At 38.4% G+C, this 22,618-nt stretch overlaps 3 protein-coding genes across 5 annotated transcripts; 1 reads left to right on the top strand and 2 right to left on the bottom strand.

Annotated features, from left to right (window-relative positions):
• Nucleotides 1–1,894: 1,894 nt before the first annotated feature.
• Nucleotides 1,895–4,606, bottom strand: MEF9 (mitochondrial editing factor 9). Its single transcript, XM_086255075.1, has one exon. The coding sequence runs from the start codon at nt 4,604–4,606 to the stop codon at nt 2,561–2,563; it is 2,046 nt and encodes a 681-aa protein (XP_086111201.1). The 3' UTR covers nt 1,895–2,560.
• A 723-nt stretch (nt 4,607–5,329) lies between these two features.
• On the top strand, nt 5,330–7,360 carry LOC147276352 (pentatricopeptide (PPR) repeat-containing protein). The gene is made up of 2 exons (XM_086253493.1): nt 5,330–5,773; nt 6,060–7,360. The coding sequence occupies exons 1-2, from the start codon at nt 5,339–5,341 to the stop codon at nt 7,119–7,121; spliced, it is 1,497 nt and encodes a 498-aa protein (XP_086109619.1). The 5' UTR covers nt 5,330–5,338; the 3' UTR covers nt 7,122–7,360.
• Nucleotides 7,361–7,498: 138 nt separating this feature from the next.
• Nucleotides 7,499–20,870, bottom strand: ATR (Ataxia telangiectasia-mutated and RAD3-like protein). Of its 3 annotated transcripts, XM_086253490.1 has the most exons (16): nt 20,683–20,870; nt 20,418–20,562; nt 20,008–20,120; nt 19,326–19,660; nt 19,022–19,146; nt 18,237–18,381; nt 17,518–18,093; nt 17,364–17,439; nt 16,564–16,876; nt 15,000–16,256; nt 11,340–14,736; nt 10,667–11,236; nt 9,583–10,206; nt 9,075–9,269; nt 8,154–8,510; nt 7,499–8,070 (listed from the first exon to the last, which is right to left on the bottom strand). In XM_086253490.1, exons 1-15 carry the CDS (start codon nt 20,837–20,839, stop codon nt 8,343–8,345), a joined length of 8,196 nt encoding a protein of 2,731 aa, XP_086109616.1. In that variant the 5' UTR covers nt 20,840–20,870; the 3' UTR covers nt 7,499–8,070; nt 8,154–8,342. The 3 variants fall into 3 exon arrangements, with proteins under 3 accessions (XP_086109616.1, XP_086109617.1, XP_086109618.1); XM_086253491.1 differs by lacking the exon at nt 20,008–20,120 and having other exon boundaries at nt 20,683–20,824; XM_086253492.1 differs by lacking the exons at nt 19,022–19,146; nt 20,008–20,120; nt 20,418–20,562; nt 20,683–20,870 and having other exon boundaries at nt 19,326–19,465.
• Between the last annotated feature and the right edge of the window lie 1,748 nt (nt 20,871–22,618).

Genomic DNA, 22,618 nt, shown 5'->3' with positions numbered 1-22,618 from the left:
TGGGGAGAAAATATAGAATAGACATGGGGTAATAATTCTATATTCAACTAAAAGCATTGGGGGTTCGCACTTTGCCTCCCAAACTAATATTTTTTACAGTTAACCCCCATACTATGTTTTGTCAAACATAAGACCCCCAACCCTTAAAAAAAATAGTATTTTCGTTAGTGTGCAAAAATAATGTTAATTTGAATTTTTTTAACGGAAGGGGTTATTTTTTTTGGCCGGTCATTTTTTTTTGTAGAAGATGCCTTAAGTCATTTGATATTATACTAAACATACAGTCACGTTACCCTATAAATCACAAGTTGAATACCATATTTTGTCTTTTTCTTCTTGCAACCATTAATAATCCAACGATTATGAACCATCTACGGAAGTTTATCATAATTTAGCAATTAACCATCCAGATGGCTACTTCTTTAGTGGGCAAGTCTTTTCATGACTGTTCAATCTATGCAAGGAATGTTTCAATTCAAAGAATACCCACTTAAATAGTTAAATCCTTTTTTTTAAAATACACATAATGATTCATGAATCATGATTAAAGTAATGGTTCAAGGTTGAATTTCATAATGATCCACAAGATGGACAATAGTGAAAGGACAAAACCTTATCACTCTCATATGCATTAGAAAATGGATACCTAGGATCTTCAGAAACATAGCCTGTATTTCAGGAGCTTTGATATTCACTTATGATTCACAACATGCTTGGACCAAAAGATAAATATTCACAACATGCCAATTCTGGTACCTAGAATATCGACGGTTTGTTCTTGGCTTATACAAATGAATATCAGTAGTTTCTTCTTGGATTTTCCTACCTAGGTTCTAGGAGCAAGTCTAGATCATCTTAAATTAGACACTAGTAAGCATCCAAATATCAATAGGTTTTTTCTGATGCCATTTTGAAGGTCTAATTTTCTCCCACGCCAAATGAAACTTAATATCATATTTCATGCAAAACAAATTGGTGATTGCATTCAACACCTCCAAAATGTAAGTAACATGTCATTGGAAAGACAAAACAATGCAAATTCACAGCTGTTTTGACCAGTGAAAACATTAGATTGCTTATTTAACTCAAAGATTCATTGTTCAGATCAAATAAATAATTCAATTCATAGACTAATTTGATCTAGTCATGAATTGATGAACAGACTAGTCAACTGTAAAGCCAGACTAGTCTCAACAATGTGAAAGTGACAAAATTCTGCACCTGTCATGGAAATTCCAAAGAATATCCCCCATAGAACTGTGAGACTTGTCTATCTCGCACGGTAGTTCCAACTTCCAAGAACATCCTTGGACATACTTAGGCTCTTTCATGAGTTCTCAGATACTATTAGAAGGGAGGAAGAAAGAAATGTATTTCCTCTTGCAATGAGCCCACTATAACACTCTGCAAGTTCACTCATGAATTCTTCATCAAAATCAGAGACAGAATTGTAGAAATGAGGGCAATAAAGAGAATAAAAATGAAACATCTGTCATTGATATTCAACGATGACTTTCCTACACTTCTTAATTCTAAAGTACTGGAAGTGTAATCTCACTAGAATGTGAAGAAATTAGGATTAGAAAGTACAAGTTGTCAAGTTTCAAAGTTGTAGAGTAGATAGACAACATATCATTGAGATTTTAGACTAGCTTAGGGGCCAGTTGATAAGGATTTTTTTTTTTCTGTTCTTTTTATAAACTAAAGAGAGATAGGTCATAGGAGAGAAATGAGAGAGACTAAGAGATGAGAGAGGTGAAAGGAAAAATTGAGGGAAAATAAATAGAATCAAAACTAAAAACTATCTAAAAATGTATTTAGTGTTTTGAGAGAAAATAGATGAGGTGAGGGAACACATAGAATCGTTTTCAAAATAAAATAGGAAAGGCAGGTATACAATAAAGACATTCAAGATTTAATAAAATAGTTAGTCAATTTGTAAACATACAAATAATGTCTAGAAGTTCTAATACATACATGGACTGGTTTCACACTCTTTCTGTCATTCTAGTATTATGCCTGGTGATTCAAGCCTTCACTAGAAGTATATATAAAAGAGTTCAAATGTGCATGGTCACGAAAATTTCTCAAGCTAATAATTGTAGGCAGCAAAGCAGATTTATCCTATTGGGTAGTAGTTAAAAACTCAGGGCTTGGCCAGAGGTCAAATTAACAACTTACCTGTCTGTTGGCATTACCCAACTTAATATTCATCAGTTATTGTGACTGGTGCACCAAATAGAAGGACAAATGCAAGGTCTCCAGGCTAGTTAAGTATGCCAACAGAAGCATGTGTGACTCATTCCACCAGATTGACACTTGAAAAAGTGTTCATACTGTTCATTGAAGCTTATCTTGACACCGTGTCTGTAGAACCCAGTTTACACTCAGCGTACCCACAGCTGTCCCAGTCCTGGGCATATACCGTTTTCCCTAAGTGTCTAAATCATTGCATTTTCTCCTCGATTGTGTCTTTGTCCTTTTCCATGGTAATACAGGCAAGAATATCCAATTAAATGCACTGAATCACTTACTTCATACAATGAGCACATAAATATCCTCAGCCACGTGAAGAATCTACCCTACTATAGCCTGCTTGCTTTCTTATATTATTTCTATCCATCATCAATCTCACATCTGTTGCATCATCCCATTGTCCAACATCAGCATACATATTGTATAACAATACATATGGAGCAGAGCTTTCGGGTTCAAGTCTCGTTAATGCTTCAGCTGCAACTCGGGCCAAGTCTACATTGTGATGCACTCTACAAGCACCTAATAATGCTCCCCACACAGCCTTATCTGGTTCGAAGGGCATGCTATTGATCAAAGCCATGGCCTCCTCAAGCTGCCCATGCCGGCCGATGATGTCCACAAGGGAGGCATAGTGTTCAACACGTGGCTCAATGTCAAATTCACTAATCATGGATTTAAATTGACTCCGGCCCTCTTCAACTAATCCTGCATGAGCACATGCGTTCAACACTGCAATAAAAGTTATATAAGTAGGCCACACCTTTAACCTCTTCATCAAAGTGAAAAGTTCTAAAGCCTCTGCCGCAAAACCGTGAGATGCATAGCCTCCAATCATTGCATTCCAGGAGATTACATCTTTATGCAGTTTCATCTCATCAAAAATTGTTTCTGCCTCTTTTATCGCACCACATCGTGAATACATGGTTATAAGGGAGTTGTTTATTGGAACATCTGCAATAACTGTCTTTGTGACCAGCTGATGAATCTGCATGCCAAGATGCAGATCCACCAACCCAGTACACACACTAAGAACTGAAGATAAAGTGTGTCTATCAGGTTTCTCTCCTTCAAGTTGCATCTGAGAAAAGAGCTTAACTGCTCCTAGAAAGTCCTCATTTTTTTCATACCCTTCTATCATGGAGTTCCAAGAGACCAGGTTCTTTTCGGGCATCCTCTCGAAAAAATCACGAGCCAGTTCTAAACAGCCAACCTGGCCATACCCCGAGATCATTGTATTCCACGACAGTGTATCAGGATTTGGCATTTTACAAAAGAGGTTGGAGGCCTCTTCCATATTTGACATATGAACATAGCCACTGATCATGGTATTCCAAGAAAAAGTATCTCGTTCTATCATTTGGTCAAAGAGTTCCCTGGCAGAAGCAATATTTCCAGTTTTCACATAGCACATAATCATGGAATTCCATGATACCAAATTTCTCTCAAACCTCCTACTGCCCTCATTTCCCTTCTCATGAGAAAATGGGATTTGATCAAATAGGTGCCGAGCTTCTTCAACCCTTCCTCTCTGACCATAACCCGCAATTAATGTATTATAAGCATGCACCATATCTTCTCTTCCACCATCCCTACTCCCAAATTGAAGAAGAATCTTCTCAGCTTCATCCAATTCACCATTCTGAATAAGCCCCGACACAAGCGCACTAAGAGAAGCCCCATCCCGTTGTGGCATTCTCTCAAAGAACTCAATTGCATGCGCAACATCACCGTTCTGTAAAAACCCGGTAATCATTGCATTCCAAGAAACAACACTCCTCTCAGGCATACTATTAAAAAGCTGTAATGCCTCACCCATCCTGCCATTCTTGGCATACCCACTGATCATTGTGTTCCAAGAAACACAATCCCTCTCTGGCATTTGATCAAACAAACTCCTCCCCTCCTCAATGTACCTATTTCCGCGACAAGATACATAGCCTGATATCATCAAATTCCACGAAACCACATCTCTCTCGGGCATTTCATCGAACAATTTACGCGCCTTCGCCATCTCTCTATTTTTCACATACCCAGTTATCAATGAATTCCAGGTAACCACATTTCGCTGCTTCATCTTATCAAACGCTTCCTTCGCCTGGGCTATCCGGCCAGTTCGGATCAAATGGGAGATCTCTTTGTTAAGCGAATACAAGTCTGCATCTCGAGCCGGACTAAAACTCTTGGGTTTTGAAGTTGAGGCGAAACGAGAGGACTGTACGGACGCATGAGTGGGAGTAGGAATGGTGACAGAACGAAGACAAAGATGACCTTGACGAAAGCGAATGAGTCTGAATACGACTCCATTTGCATTGCCCAGAATCATTCTGCAAATGACAAAGTTGGTCATTGACGGACACTGAAGCTTTCAAAAGTGATAGTCATAGGTGAACTATTGCTTGGCATTTGGACTGGAAAATTGGTGGAAGCTTTCATTTTACGTTTCTTTCCCATCCCACATTTTTTCAAACTATTCCATGCAACATGGAAAATGAGGCGTGCTTAGAAAATATGGTCAAATTGTGTTTATGCTCCTTGTAATTTGGATCAACTTTAGCTACAATTACAGCACATTTCTTTTTTATTCAGGGGAGGGGGAATGAAATTTGGGTGTAGTGAGGCAAATTCAACGGCGCTTCCTACTATACTATAGTACCCATGAACTACCCATGAACTGCAAAATTACAGTACCTTTTTTTTTGTTACACAAATGTTTATGCATACAAAAAATAGTATGTAATAATGTAATATGCAAGACTAAAGACATTTTAGATAGTGATAATGAAGCTAAATCATCAAAAAATCTTAAACATACAAGCATCACTCGCTATTTCGTTGAACAAACGGACATAATTGAGAATGTGTCTCGAATTATAACAGTTAGGTAACTACAGAAACAAAATTAATACAATTAAGTATGTGGAACCTTGATAAAACAATTGTGATGCATTCAAAAATTCTAATCTAATGTGGGATGGAAAATGCGGTACTAATACGAGATGTGAGAGAGTGTTTGAATGCCCAATGCTGATGAGCTTTGGAATGCTCTCACACTTTCTGTATTTGAATCTTATGCCAAAATATGTTGAAAATTCACAACTTGGAATATATGAGCCGAAGTAGCCCATGTCAAGCCCATTGTATAATGCCAAGCCCAAATGATCCTCTACCCCAATTCACATCAATTGCAGTGTTAGGCAGCGACTGCATCTGCAGTAGGCAAATGGGAGGCATTGGCAGTGGATCACTACCTTTCTCACTGGCCTTGCCATGGAGCCACCAACCACCACCACCACAAGCACCACTATTAGCTTCGTCAATCCAATGCGCACTGACCAAGCAAGGCCAACGCTTTCTCACCAAGCTTGCAGTCAATGGCAGAGACCCCTCCATCACGAACAAGTTGATTGCCAAGTTCCTAACACAATCTCCCAAGTCCATTGCTCTCAGCACTCTCTCCTATCTTCTCTCCCCTCACACCACCCACCCCCACCACCTCTCTTCTCTCGCCCTCCCTGTAAGTACACCTCTCTCTCTGTATATGTTTGGTTGCTAAGAAAATTGACAAGTAAAATTCGGATTATTATGCTACGTCTTAATTTGGTTTTACAACAAAATTCAATGACACCCATTTGGGTATTTTTTTGGTTTTTTCTAGTCCCAGTTCCGTTTTCTCGCTTTTTCCCACCATTTTCTCACCAACCAACCAAACATTTACATTACTTTTTTTTTTTCTTTTGGTGATATCAAGCGAACATTTACTTCAATTGAACTAAGTGATTGATTGAGTCGGGTTTTTGCAGTTATATTCAAAAATCACAGAAGCGTCTTGGTTTGAATGGAACCCCAAGTTGGTAGCAGCTCTTGTTGCCCTTCTAGATAAACAAGGACTACACGACCAATCACAAGCTCTAATCTCCGAAACCATTTCTAAATTAGGTTCCCGAGAACGAGAGCTTGCCCTTTTCCATTGCCAATTGGTTGAATCACACTCTAAGCTAAGCTCAAAGCATGGATTTGATAGTTCCTACGCTTACCTTAGTCAGCTTCTTCATAATTCTTCCTCTGTTTATGTAAAACGCCGAGCCTTTGAGTCAATGGTTAGCGGTTTATGCGCAATGGATCGACCTCATGAAGCAGACAATTTGATTGAGGTGATGAAAGTTAAAGGACTCAAGCCATCAGTTTTCGAGTTCAGGTCTGTGGTTTATAGCTATGGAAGATTAGGACTTTTTGAAGATATGCTGAAAATTGTGCACCAAATGGAGAACCAAGGGTTTGCTATCGATACGATTTGTTCCAATATGGTCCTTTCAACATATGGAGCTCATAATGAGCTTGCTGCAATGGTTGTGTGGCTTCGGAAAATGAAAAACTCAAGCATTCCTTTCTCCATTAGGACTTACAATTCGGTCTTGAATTCGTGCCCTTCGATCATGGCAATGCTGCAAGAATCTAGTGGTGTTCCGTGTTCGATTAAAGAGCTGAATGGGATTTTGGATGGTGATGAGGGTTTGTTGGTTAAAGAGTTGGTTGGATCAACAGTTTTGGAAGAGGTGATGGCGTGGGATTCTTTGGAGGCTAAGTTGGATTTACATGGCATGCATTTGGGTTCCGCCTACTTGATAATGTTAGAGTGGTTTGAGGCAATGCAATGCAGGTTCGAATGTGGGAAACACGTGATCCCAGCGGAGGTTGTCATCGTTTGCGGGTTGGGAAAGCATAGCAGTGTTAGAGGGGAGTCCCCAGTTAAAGGTCTGGTTAAAGAGATGATGCTTCGAATGGGAAGTCCAATGAGAATCGACAGGAAGAACATTGGTTGTTTTGTTGCCAAGGGGAGAACTGTGAAGGACTGGTTATGTTGATTGAGGAAGGAGACTGCCTTCCTGTGATGCAATCTGTTGGGGAAAATCAGCCAAATGTGCTTCCCTAATGACTGCTAAGCCTATGGACTATGCGATGACACCACATCAAGTCTGCCTGTGCTTGAACAAATGGCTGCTAAGCTTATGAGTATGTGATGATCATCACCACATCAAATCTTTGCCTGAGCTTGAACAATGTATTGCAGTTTAGTTATGATTAAAATAATCAGTCAGTGATATACATCTTCTCTGAACTTGGGTTGCTTGGATGTTGTTAATAAGCGGGTGACGAAATCCAGGGTATAGAAATCATCTCTCAACTTTAGAATGTGAAATTTGACTCGGCTATTGAATGATTATGGGAATTACCATGGCATTTCTTTCATGATTCCAAAAATAGTGGCTTCATTTTTGAAAATATAATGACACTATTTTTCTCCAGGTGTAGTAATAAATTCAACCCTATTGCAAAGGAAATATGTGTGGAAATTACAATGATTTGCAGCTACAAAAATTGGATAACTGGTTTCCAGCTTCATCCAAGAATAACATTAAGGAGGTGTGGTACTACAGGGTCTAGTGTCATGTTGAAGTAAATGTACAATGGAATATGTTACAAGCATACAAAATTAGCATTGATATCTCCAAAGAGACATCACTTATGCAGAGAGCCCTATATTTCTTTGAATCCTAACCCCCAGTATCACCCAAAATGGTTATTGAGCACACACCGTCACATTGAGGGAGTGATCCAAAGAGCATTCAGCTGCTGATGTAGAAGGAAAAAGTGGACAACTCGAGGCCTCTTTTGAACCAGAATGACATTTCTCATCACGAAATTTCATCACGGCAGAATGGATGTCAAAGCTTATTTCCCCAGCACAGCTCTCTCAACCTCGCAGAATCAGTCAAGGGTTGTCACCTTAAGCCTGTTCCGTCCCTCAATATCCTATATAATAACTTAATTCCCATTATAAAATGTCATCATAGCAAAAATGCCATAATAACAGACGAAGAAATAAAAGAGCATACCTGAACAAAATTCAATACAGGATTCACTTACAATGAACCCACAAAGCCAACCACCATAATATAGTTGTTCCTAAGATTTTTTGTGAGGCCGCTTCAGAAAATACTTGATGAGCCTGACCCTCCATAGATAGAGGCGAATATTGTGTTGATTCAACTCTAGAACAGGAGAAACCCTAGATCAATTTAACTTCAAAACCATGGCATCCACCAGATATACATCTTTCCGAGATTCTTGTGGGAGACTGCTTCAGCTATTAATCGGCGAGCCTGACCTTCTACAGCCAGAGGCAAAGATGGTGCCGCTCTGACACCAACAACTACTCCCTGCAACCTTGCCTCAATATTACTGATGGCTCGCTGCAAATTTCATGTAGAACCCAATTTAGTGATTAATTCATAACAAAAACCTTACCTCATTTAACATGTTTACATTTTGCAGAAGAATGAGAAATCTTACAAAAACCTTCCTATACTACATCTAGGGAGTTGGAGATCATAGCTCAAAATTAATGGCCATTAAAACTTATCAAGATAAGTAAGTTAAAATGCAACATCATCACTACTTCTAAGTTCTAATTTCTAACTAAGAAACCCTTGCTCCCAACACACCTTATTCTATCAGGTGGATATTACGCACAAAAGATGCATGCAATTTAATTTTTGAACGATCAAGAAATACTACAATGGACTAGAATATCAATGCAATAATGATGTAGATATTCTGTTTTCAGGGGACAATTTACTCTAAGAAATGCTTTTTAGTCAAGTTGCAAAAGTTCGACATGGTAGGCCTGAAGATATTTCTACTTGGTTCAATTATGAAGTGATAAACCAGTGTCATTACTACCTTTACTGTCAAAAAACAATACTAAAGGTAAACCTGTCACAACAATGATAAAGGAGATAGCCAAAGATCCAAACCTGCGCATGTGGATTCTGAACTTCTCCTCCACTGGACCTTTGAGATTTTGTCCATTCCACAAGAGGATCGTGGATGAAAGTTTCAAGAACACTCATCAAAGTCTCCCTATGCATCCTCAGTACTGAAAGTGTGATTTCACAGACCCTCAAAAAGATTCCCTCATAACCAGTGATGCCCAAGCCATCAATTATATTCTGCAGGTTTCAGAACAGTCTCCATGAAAATAAAATCCCAAGTAGTAAGAAACACTTTGAATTGGGTATATTTTATAACCATCATTAGTAGATCATGAAGTATTAATTGGACTCACACTAGAATACTCTAGCCCTTAAAAAGACATGCATGTTATATAATTTTGAAAATCCACATATAATCTGTTCTCTATATATCTATAATCTAGTTATGCTTTATTTTTCTCCAAAAAAAAAAACATATTTTAAGGTTCTCAATAAGTAAAGAAAACGTGTCACAAATTGGAAACCACATGTAACCATGTGCTTCTCTCACCTGAGTCAACCTAAAAGGCACCAGCTCAGGCTTCTCCAACTGCAAGCCTTTGTCAAATAAGCAACTGAAATCAACATGAACACAGTCACCTGTTGTAGAATCAAAAAGAATATTTTCACCGTGTCGGTCACCCAGCCCCACTATATGCCCAACCATGCACCAAACTGCAGTAGTGTGTGCATAGGCAATCCGTGCCCTAAACCAAGCAGCTGGCTCAGAAAAAGTGGTCAAGAACCATTTATGGAAAACTGGAGGGAACACTGGAAGAATCTTGTCCTTCAGCATCTCATCTTCTGGTATTTTACCTAGGCATTGATCATAAATCCGTTTGATCTGAGGATTTGTCTTTTGCCTATCAAATTTTCCACAGCTTATATATATGTCTTGAAGTATCTGCCGAAGTCCACGAGTGTGGGGCACCCATTCTATCATGCCACAGTCCTCTGTCAAAGGAATAACTGCAAAGGTGCGAATGTATAGCTTCCTCCGACGGCTTTCTGGGTATTTAGACAACAAACGGTTTATCATCGCAGTGAACTCCATCATGCGAGCATCTTTCCTAAGATCATCCTTGGGTTTGCAGAGGAATGGACGTTCAATGCCGTCACTTCCCAATAGAACAATCTGGAATGCCAAAGAGGAAAGGATTAAATATTACAAAGATGATGTGCAATGTAGCCATAGCTAATCATATAGATAACAGGACATGTACAAGAGACGCCAGCAGTCACTCATATAACTCCCTCAAAATATTCTCCAAACTTCCTGCCTTGCCCAAAGTTATTCTTGGAAATCTATCGAGTAAATAACAGACCCGTCACATATACTTAGAAATGATTTCTGGGTAATGATTTAGTGATAATTGCAAAACACGGGGGGTTTAATCCCACTAGCTCATGACTTTAACATTCACTCCATACCATTTAGGAGGAAAAACCAACATATGTAATTTGGTAATATGATCCCCTTTCCATATGTACCCTGTTATGGGGCATACCACATTAAAAAAAAAAGGATAGGATAGGATAGGATATAAATTCAGAAAAATGTGAAATCATTTTCCAAATCCAGTAAAAGAACTCACTTTCTTAGGCCGCTGAAGGGATGAAAGAATCTCAGCCTCATCACCTATTCCTGATATTGTAGGAAGATCGGTTGCAGAAAAGATATCAGATCTAAGTGAGTCGGTGAGATTCCCATCGTATGTTGGCAGGCTAACAGTTAGAGACTGTTGAATTGGCATGATAATTCCCAGTGGCATCATCCTCTTTAAGGCACTAAATTCAGTTGAGATATTAATTGCTTTTGCCCTTGGCTGACCAGCATGGAAGCACAACTTAATTAAGTGATCAATCAGGTTAGCAAACTGAACAAACAGATTGCTGCCAGTATTTCCTTGGCGCAACCCTTTCCGTGCAGCCTGTAGGATTTCTGCAGCTGCCTCCCGCCTTGAAGGAACAGTGGATTTTGAAACTGCTGCCATAATCCACAGGGCTTGTTGTGGGTATTGCCGGAGAACTGATGTGATGATGTTTTTGACCAAGCGAACAACTTCCTCATTCTGGTGGCAAATTCTGGAAACCAACTGTGGCAGTACTGTTAACCACTGATATGTTGGCAAATCCTTCAAACATCCTCGCATTATACTCATTACCTGCCAAAATAAGAAGGGAACACACAATGGAATAAAAATGGAGAAAGTAGAGGTTAAATGTAGTTAAAACAAATAAAGTTCATTTTTGACTTGTGAAGGTTACCCTAGAATGAACACTTATTAAATCTTTATTGGATGAGCTGCCACTAGTTTGATACATACTCCCAAAGTCAAACCATAGGGTTAGCAACCTTGGAAGTGCTTGAAAGAGATTCCTGTGGCCCCTATGAAGCCCCTTTGCATAGAATAACAGTACATCAGGCACATACGACCACCAACACTTCTCAGTCTTTAAATTTGAAGAACCAATAATAGCACTATCTGGTGGCATTTTCCTGGGACCCAGTTCAAAATTTTCTTCCTGACGTTTCCTTGCATCAGCAAGCACTTCATCACAATACTTAGCCATATAGAAATATCCTTTCTCCCACTTGGGCTGCAGTTCCCTCACCCTGGAATATAGATTTATTACATCTTCTTTCTGCTTCTGCCCGGTGTAATGGATCCATCTAGAATAGAGGAGAAGGGTCTTTGCAATATCTCGGTTCTCATTCAAAGCTTGAGTATCACAAACTAAAGGCTGCGGGTTCAGTGGAACCAGTGAAAGACTAGTAATTGACGAAATTGCAGAGGAGCCTACAATCTCTACAGGCATGTTCAGGAGAGACTGTTGCAACTGTGCAATGGCACCATCAGATCGCCTGGTGCTCCACAGAAGTTTAGCCTTCTCCATGTGAACATTGGGTGCAGCTGTAGCTTGGGCTTCTAGAATTGCCTGGTTTGCTGTCTCATAGTGACCAGCCATCCGACAGAGCTTTGCATACTGAAGCCAGCAGTTCCCAACTTGAGCACCTAGACCACTGGCAGCAAAAACCAGTCTTCGGAAAGACAAAAGTGGCTCTCTTGCCCAAAGTGATGGCTGTGTAAACCTGAGACGGTTTTCCCAGTTCTCCATCACTTGGGAGAATCCATGATCGCCCAATTGAAATGATTTCTCCAAGAAAGAATCATCAACAAGAAGTGTGTGAAAGTCCTCAAGCTCTCGTAGCAGGTGAAGTTTTACAATAAATGGGTAAGCTCGCACATAGGAATCCATGCCTGCAGCAGCGAGAGGAGCAATTAGAGCTTGCTTGGAGAGAGCAATTTTTTCAGAAACTGAGAACTGATCCTTCTTCATCATTGCCTGGAGAATCTTTGCAACATTCATATCAAATAAGGCATTACTTTCAGAACTGCTACAAAGTAAACCTTCTTCATCAGCTCCACTAAGGTACTCATCCATCAAGTCCCATCTGCCAAGCCTCCATGCTGCCTGGACACCTTGCATGCACCACGTTTTCTTGTATTTGGGATTCCTAGAAATTAAACCATCCACATGAGTAACCATGGCCTGAAGGTGACACATGTTTAATAAACAGTTAAGTACATCAGAATGCCTTTGAACTGATTTTGGTTCCATCTGCAAAGCTTGTTCACAAGAAGTTAAAACCTCTGCCCAGTTTCCTGCTTTTTTGTTTATTAAGAGCTGATCTTGTAATCTCAAAGATTTACGTAAACATGCGAAGCCAGGAAGACCATCAGGCTCATCCAGGCAGCTGTATATTTCCATTAGATATGAAACATCTTCATCGTCAAAGATGCCACTTCTCTCAGATGCAGGGTTGAAAGAACCTGACTTTCCCCTTACGTATGACTCAAAGTACATTAAAGACCTTGCATAAGCCTGACATCTGAAGGAAGCCCTGGCAAGGGTCACCTTTGGAATTGCAGACAACAGTTCTGAGACATATTTACACTGTACAAGGAGTTGGTCCGGATCTGTCAAAAAATTATGAGTTTGATCCCTTGTCTTGGATGCATGTTGCTTAGAAGCCAAGGATTGAAAAGATTGGGAAAGAGCTAATTCTTGTTTAACGTCATCCACCCATTGACCAAGATTATCAAGGAGAGTGAACACGGCTTGAATGCAAACTTCATTTTTCCCACCATTAACTCCATGAACTGCATCCCCACTGTTATCAGATGCTGCAACATCAAGAACATATAGGATTTCTTCTGTTATGCCATGGCGTGCCTCCTCTGTTCCATGACAGACAGCATTAAGAACTAAATATGGCAGCAGATATATTGCTGTTTGCATATCATGACGCACTATACCTCGACATGCATTGAAAATGCTCGCACGAGAACCAGTAGCATGTGCAGTCAGCTTTTTTATCCAGTAGAATATCCATCTTCTGAATGACATAGATGGCCGATAAATTGGGCCAAAAAATGCAGAATCAGCAACAGTTGGAAGTTGAAATCTAGAAGTTAAGCAAGGTGCAATTATCTCTTTAACATAATTGGAGAACCGGTCCCATAATCTCTGACCCCTTCTATTCATCTCACTGCTACCATCAGTACTCATAATCCCAGATGCAGCAAACTTCATAGGCTTTTTGTCCTTTGGAGTCTCTAACGTAGAAGCAGCAGCATTCTCATCTAACGAGGCCTCACAACCTGCAATCTTTAGCAGTTCCTGTATGGCCAATGCAGCTGAGTCTTGAATTATTGTGTCAGGTGCAGCTCTAAAAGCCCTTGCAAGGTGCTTGTGGATTAACTCATAGATAAGGTCATCATCAGAGCATTCAATTTTAAAGCGTTGGCATGAAAATCCCTTCACTTTGGCAGGGTCAACCGCCCCCAGAGCCCCAAGGCAATCAGCACAGACCAACTTCAGTCGCTGTCCAACTGCAGTCCTTGATTCTTCTGCACATCCTCTTAGTAAAGATGTGATTAAAGAACTCAATATATCCATATCTGTACCACCTTCAGCAGTTATCAGAGCTGTAACCTCTTCCCGCTTCAGGTTCAGCAGCTTCCTCAACTCACACACTACCATATATCTCACATTTAAGCTCTCATGATTCAAACCATCAACGACATCTCGCAACCGATCCTTCAATGTCATTGACCCTCGGGCTTCCTGTATAGCTTTGTTCACTTCTATTAAAGCTGGAATACTGGGCAATGGAGGGAATTCACGAATATGCTGCTTTAGAATTACCCTGTTATTTAGCACTAGTTCTTCCAATATTTTTGCCACTCTATCTAGATGTATGGGACTTTCTTCATCTCTCTCTAAAAAGGGAATAAGAGCAGCAAAAACTTGAGAAATTACATGTTCAGTGCTAGCTGGTGATACTTTCACCAGCTGCACAATGAAAAAATGCAATACAGCGAGACCCTCTCTCTGGAGAGGATCCTTACCAATAACATGCATGAGAAGAACCATTAGTTTAGGCACATAAGTACTAAGGTGAGAACCCATCATTTTAATTAGCATCTCAATACGTTGCAAGGCTTGTTTCTGAAGTGAAAAGTCTTCTGCATGGAGCATCTTTCTGTCAATACTGTTAAGAAGGCCAACAAAATGATTCCTCAAAAAGCTTGGAAGATCTTCACCACCGGTCAGAACTCTTGCAACCTCTTTTATCATTTCAGGTACTCTTGCTAACCTGTCAGCAGATGTAAAATGTTAATACCTTGGCAGAATTCTTGTATCTGTTGTAGAACAATAAAATTGTATGCATAATATCCCAGCTACAGATATTCATAATCTCACTAGTCAGTGGCCTGAAGCAATCAAAACAGATAAGTACCAAAAATAATTGTGCAGGCAATAGCTGAGTGAAAAGAACATTATAACCCACAGAGGCAAGCAGCTGGAACATATGAAAAACCTGTATCACAAACCCAGGTGGAAAGTAGAGCTTCATACCTTCTGCTTATCTCATCTGAATCACCTCCATCCAAAAAGCATATGAGTTCCTCTAAAAGTGCAGGTAATGCAGCTGCGAAAATTTCTTGTTTGTCAGAACCAGTCTGTGTATGGTAAAATTGCAAAGCAGCGACGAACTCTTGAGCATCTGCTCGATAGAGAGCAAAAGCTAAAACTTTTGGCAGCCAATTAACTATAAGAGGCACCAAGTCAGTGTTTAAACACTTAGCCAGTTCGTACAAGGTGTCAACTGCTTGATCATTATTCTGCTGAGACACTACAAGCTTCGGAAGAACAACAGGAATCATTTTCTTGACAAGTTCTTCAGTTTCAATACCAAGAACGGATTCTGTAAACTCTCTGACCATAGTTGGACGACTAGAGAGCCTTGCAGACAGATAATCAAATAGTTCATTTCGAACATGAACAACTTTCGAAAGGATTAGTTCAAATCCCCCTTTAAGATGAAAGTAGCAAGATTTTTGTATCAACCTTGATGCATTCATTCTCACTGTCATGTGTGGATTATCAAGCTGATCAATCAACAAAAGAAGAGAAAACAAGAATAGTTGACTCTGAATGTCAACTACAGTCATTATTTCTGCTGTAGATTCCAAAAGAGTCTCAAAGATTTGGGGATCTTTAGTTCCTGACAAGGCATGCTTGATTATGTTCAAAAACTCTTGTTCTTTACTTTTATTTGACATGTCCTCATCGAGAAATAAGCAACTCAAAATAGAATCGTCAAGGAATGAACCAATCTGAGTGCAGAATGCATCTCTTATGGCCTTCTTACCATTAAGGAGCAAATATTCAACACACTTAATCCATTCAAATCTTGACTCAATCAGACACTCTACGCCCCCATGCACAAGTATACGGCGAATATTTGTCACACAAGCAACTTGAATCTCTTCTGATGATTCATCGTAAAGAAGTTCAAAAAATAGAGACTGTAGATGCACAAAATTACAATCTAAACTAATTTCTCTGCAGTGCATATCAGGCGGATGTATGATTTTTGGATATAACTCAGTATTGTGTTCAACACTTCTGTCACACTTTGAACACCAGAATCCTTGCAGTAAATAATCCACTGTTTGACTATGTTTCTCATTTCTCATATTTAAAAATAATTTACAATGACTTCTATTTATGTCATCGCCATCATCACAAGATCCATAAAGACATGCCAAAAAACCAAGAGAAAAGGGAATAACATTCTTAACCTTCTCATGTCTCTCTCCCCCCAAGAATCTGCAAGTATGAGAGAAAAACGTAACTGAATGATTAAAGCTTTGATGATTTCATCTGTAAGTGCAATCTATAAATGCAATTTATGCAAGACAATAAGAAACGCAAGATTCCCTGCATGTGGCCATCCATGATAACTCTTTTGGATTTGTGTGATACAATTCTTCAAGCAATAACAGAAGTTTCATAATTTTCTATTATTTAGTTAATGAAGCCTCCAAATGGTAATATTTCATTATAAGATCTCTTTTTCTAATCACATATATTACTTAGAATAACAAAGAATAAATAACTTGAAGTGTTCTCTTACTTAAGCCTTCTGAACATATGTGATAGCACACTGAGACCAGACCACATCACGATCACAGGCATCGAAATTATAGCTTCAATAATAACTTCTTCGAGTTCATCATTAAGGCTCAAATCCAAGACTTCAAGCTGTGTTTCAGTTCTTGTGCTATGACCAAGTTTACATGCAACTTGGACAGAGATACATTTTGTTTTCCACAGCTGATGAGGGTCAGTAACTACAAGAGAATCAGTCCAGGGAAGCTTTAGAAGGACATGTATAAGGTCTGGATCAACATATTTATTTTCAAACTGCATCTCCATGATTAAGGGACCTGAATAAGAATATAAAATTATTTTACATTGGTATTGATGGAATAGCAGCATATGCACAGAACTCCAATACTCAATAACCAAACCTCCAGAGAATGAACTATTAATAAAAGAAAGAGCAGACTCAAGAAAATCTACTGCAATAAATAGCATACCACTCTCCAGAACCCTACAGGAAGAAAATCTAAGTAATGATACTTCATCTCGCACTTTTTTAACAAGGGAAGATGTTTGTGTGTGTGTGGGGGGGTGTGTGTGTGTGGGGCCGGACTAGGGAGGGAGAGAGGAGCATAGAACCAGACACCAACATACTTATTAAAAAAAAAAAAAAAAAAAAGAATTTCCTTCATTTGGGATAAGCATTGAAACCGTCATGAAAGATTATCAATCTTCTTGATAAAATTTAAGAACCAAAACCAAGATAACATATCAAAATTGCAAAAGCAAGATTTTTCAAAATTCTAAATGAAGTTAGGTCCATCTCCTTACTTTGTAGAAGCAACATTCTGTGTATTCCTTCCAGGTAGACGGAAATATCAAGTGCAAGTGAACTTCCTTGTTTTGCCTACATAATATACTCTCATTTAGCAGTAGGTGAAAATGAGTATGCTGATGATAAGTTCACCAATATTAGCCAACATACCTGCTGACATATCCAGGGTATCCATGCATACATCTCATGAAAGATGCTTAATGACAGATTGGTCTCTGGATATCTACAGAAGGCAATGCAAAGGATGCTAAGAGCTGTTAATGCGACATCTGGTCTTAAAGAATCAGGATTGACACCAGGAGATTTTAAAAACTCAACAAAAGAAAGAAGTGATTTATGCATATAATTTGCAGAGTCTTCTCTTTCACAAGCAACTATATGAGTACGCTTGTGTTCCACCTGAAAATTAGAATCAGAACTCCTGATTTCTTCATCTACCTTTTGGCGTTTAATCTTGAAAGTATCCACATCCTGAATAGGCCTTTTTTCTCCAACCCTCGAGTTCTCAGTTGATTTATCACTTAATGTTGAAAAACTTTGATGAGTATTATTTATAATTCTCTGTCCAACAAGATCAGGACCAAGTATAGAGAGAGCTTCTTGTAAGCAATCTATCAAAGAGAAGCAGGGTTCTGGACAAGAAAGTACATAAACGAGAGATTCTGGCCTCCAGATATGAGGGGGGCACATTTTTGCAATCCGTATGTATGCATTACACAATGCAACCTGAAAAAAAAAATATAATATATATATATATTTTTGGGTCCCTAGGACAAATCAATCCTTCAAATAGCAATCCAGAGGGCAGGAATGCTCACAAGAAAAAACTTAGTTTGCTCAATGACAACAGATGGGACACTAATACTAACCTTAAGCTCCTGGCTTTTGGTTCTCCTCATTGAATGAGGAAATACATTGACTAAATGTGCAGCTGTTAGCTTGACAACATCTTCAGGGCAACAAGAGTGTAACGCATCAAGGCAACCACCCATGGACGAATCATAAACCATGTTTCTGCAGTGTAAGCCCAGTGTTAGCATACCAAGGTAATAATTTGCAAACAATACTTGATGTAGGAATTTCATTTGAAATTCCCCAAAGACAACAAAATAAAATGCCCTGAAAAGAAAATGTATAATGCCACAAAGCCTAAAACATCAATGACTTTTAGAAACAGTCCAACAGACAACAAAAATGTCCTGCAAGTTTGCAACGTCATGACCTATCTATATTTGATATCTATCAAAGCACACCATGCACATTACCATCAATTACAATTCTAAATCGAACATAGATCTATATGGCCCTAATTCATTTCTGTTCAGTCTCATGCAAATCATGAACTTAAAAACCTTCTGAACACTGCAGCACGCACACTACCTATCCATCAAAATTTTGTATAAACCGATCTCTGAGACAAGTCCATTTCACTCAGTGAATTTGTGACGAAAAAAGTTCCACTGAAACTCCACAAGACACTGATAAAACTACATAATAAAGCATAAAATTTAAACACCAAAATAGCATTATAAATGTTACAGGAAGAAAAGAGTTGCTTCAAATGTTCATTCCAAGTGGGTGATTTTCACTTCGCATTCTTAAATAAAAATTTTAACAACAAAGAACACCAAGTTTTGAGCATGCAAAGACAGACCTAAAGACAGGAAGCCCCTCTTTGTCCTCACTTAATATAGTTGATATTGACTGGATTATATTCTGATGAGGAATGATGTCAAAATTTATCGCTGATCCAACGATGCGTGCAAATTCAAAACATGCCTAACATAAAATTCAAATAGTTAGAAATTTGTATAACAAAACTACTTAAACATAAACTATATCAATCTGAAGTAGTTGAAAGCATCATCAGCTTTGATATATTTCTTTCAAGTTGCATCGACGTGCATACAATTTGAATTATATACTAATAATGCCAACATAAAGCAATTCCTACTCACCATATGCAAATCAGCATCCCCATAACATAAGAGGGAACATGCAGCCATGACAAATGACACATTAATGAGTCCTTCCACATACAGAGTTGCTTCAGTTAAGAATTTATCAAGAAGTTTAATCATCCAAGTTGCAAAAGGTTGCCACCTTGCTTTGCCCGTAAGGTTAATCAAGATCCCAGTGCCATTGATAGGTTTATTACTTGCCGGGAGATCTCCAAGATGAGCAGGATCATCAAAAATTGCATTGAAGGATTCACAAAAACACTTTAAAGTCACTTTAGTTGATTCTGTAATATTTGAAATGTCTGCACAGACTGATGCCACATGTAAAAGATCTGAATGAAGATAGAGACATATTAGCTTCCTGGTATGCTTATAAAGTTCAATGAGACAAAGCTACTATTAATATCATGAAAGAGTGGAAAGGTTTCCTTTTTCTTTCTATTATTTACTTCGTATTGTGGTTGGTAGGTGAGGACAGTTTCTCCAGAAGTTAAAAGGGAAAATTATTTATTAAAAAAAAAAAAAAAAGCAAACTTTGCCTATCCAACACAAAGATAGTTAAAAAAAAAAGTGAATCCAAACTATCCCATAAACGGACCAGTATGAAAAAACAAATGAACTTGGTAAATATTTGAACAGGTGATCATACTCAGCTTGTTGAAGAACTTTGTGTCCTTACCTTCAACAACGAGCATAGAATCAATGAAAAACTGACAGTACGCATCCCGCGCTCCAGTACGAAGTAAGGATAAAAGTGATCCAACAGTTTCAAAGATTACTCCATGCCCAGAACTGAAATGGCATACATTATGCTCGAGCAAATACGATCATAACAAAAAAACAATAGCAATGACCACATTATATAATTTTAAAGCAGTTTTCACCTACAGACACTAATGATGCCAATTATATAACATGTTTTATTGGGTTGTAAAAAGAGGGAAAAAAATTATTACTTTATACTTTTTATTTCTTGGAGTTACAAAGTTCGGTGCATATATGAATCGAAAATAAAATAAAATTCCAGCAAAGAAATTCTCCAAGGTTTTATAATTTTCCTAACAGTGATTAACTTTTTGAGTCCCCCACCGAAACGCTGGTTCTGCGAAGAAGGGCAATATGCGACCAAGCAGAGGAAGAATCGCGCTGGCCTTTCCATGGTAAAAGACTCCGGGAAAATTCCTCGCAGTGTGAGCGATGAGCTTCAGTACAGCTATCACTTCTCTCTCATTCGCTGTAGACAATGAAAAATTGCGTTCATGTTCATAAGGAAATTCGATCACTTGCTAAGTTTAGCTTAAAGATGGGTTTAGAGAGAGAGAGAGAGAGAGAGAGAGAGAGAGGGGAAGTGTACCAGAGGGAGAGGGGACGACGTAGGCATGAAGGAGGTTGGGAAGGACGGCGCGGAATCGGACCTCCAAAACGTCGTCGTTGGCATTGTTAGGAGGAGTGGATGAGGAAGCTGCTATGCGTTCTCGGAGCTCGTGCACGAGGCTCGACAGGTTCGACATTCCCTCAACTCAACTCAACTCATTCCCTTTCTCTTTCTCTTCCCTCCAATTTCGAAGTGAACTTCACAATCTATTACCTACACTGTGACTCACTGCGCCACTGTCACCCGCCGCCCTCTCCATTGGGCTCGGCCCACTTTGTACTTGGGCCCACTACGTTCGTATTTAACTCGGATATGGGCTCACAATCGGCCTTTCTTATCTTTTCTTTTTTTTTATTTTAGTTTTATTTTGGCACAAGAAGGGCATGTACCAGTACCAATGGAGGACGGCATGTATCCTCGAATTTTGATGTTAATCTTTTCATAATTGGTTTTTTTTTTTTTTTTTTAAACCCAGACCTAGAACCCACAGCACAACCCGGCCCGAGTGTAAAAAATTGGTACCAAGCCAATCCTCTAGTGTTGGGATTGCCGGATTTGAGCTTGAGCGCCTCGAGATAAGCCAAGGCCTTGCAGGAGAGGACGCCCTCATCTCCAAGCTCTCGTCCCTCTGCGACGGAAACAAAATGTTGTTCTACCAGCTTCCCAGGGAGGACCTCGATGCCTTGATCTCAGTGACCAACGACGACGATTTGGACAACTTGATGCACGAGTACGACCGCCTCTACCGGGGCAATCATTGCCGGCGACGTGGCCGAACAGTGCAACATAGCAATTTGCTTAATTTAAAAATAAAATAAAAAGCTTGAAAAAAAATATAAGGTAAATTTGTTTGTACAAAATGTGGACTTTATTTGTACAAAATGAACTTATTTATTATTTTAACTTTTTTGATTAATTTTTTAGATCCATTAATTTTAATTATTAAATTTCAATAATTTTTTAGTTTATGTATCAAAATTAAATAGTATTTTAGATTATGTATTAGTTGAAAAGTTAAACAAAATAATAAAGTAAAAGGTATTAAAATTTACAAATATTACATTATATGTCATTATAATAAAAAAATAAAAATAATATTATATCACAAATATTACATTAATTTATACTATATTGTATTAAAAAAATATATCAATTCAGTCACAACTTAACTGTAACTATCTTGATAAATTGAAAAAGACAACTCACACCATTATAATATATATTATTTTGATCTTTATTTATACTATATTGTAGTATAATTTTTCTAAAAAAAATTCAATTAAGTCACAACTTAACTGTAACTGTCTCACAACTTAGATGTAACTGTCGTTCAGTCACAATTAAACTTGAAGTTGTGATTGTCGTTCAGTCATAACTAAACTTGAAGTTGTGAGTGTCGTACAGTCACAACTAAATGTGAAGTTGAGACTACATTAGTAAATTTTCAAGATAATATAAAAGTCTCAAGGGCAGTTTTGTCAAAACCTTATATATTTTAATTAACAACCATCATATGTGGGCCAAAGGACAAAAATGTCAAATGAAAAATGCTCAAATCAAAGGGGCCAACATGTTTGTGACCTAATCTAAAACACTACATTTAAATTTAGTTGTTCAATTGAAATATTATATGGTCTTCATACTATACAAAAAAATTATTAGAATTTGGTATTTAATTCTAATTTTCTATAATTTTTTTTGTACAAAAGATTCTAAAATAGACATTTTAATAATTTACTATAAATGGTATGTGCCAAATTTGACATATTAGTATTTTTGATGGAAATATTATTTTCACACTCTAAAAACAACTGTCTACGCTGCTTATAATGAGTGTGCAAGTGAAGTCATTTTTTAAGTACCAAACAAGGTATTCAGCTAAAAGGTAACACGGTAACACTCCTTATGTGTGAGT

This window comes from Dryas octopetala, chromosome 8, assembly GCF_963921425.1.
Source record: "Dryas octopetala chromosome 8, drDryOcto1.1, whole genome shotgun sequence".
NCBI lineage: Eukaryota > Viridiplantae > Streptophyta > Magnoliopsida > Rosales > Rosaceae > Dryas > Dryas octopetala.
Note: the sequence above shows the minus strand (reverse complement) of the source record. Positions and strands in the feature narration are given on the sequence as shown.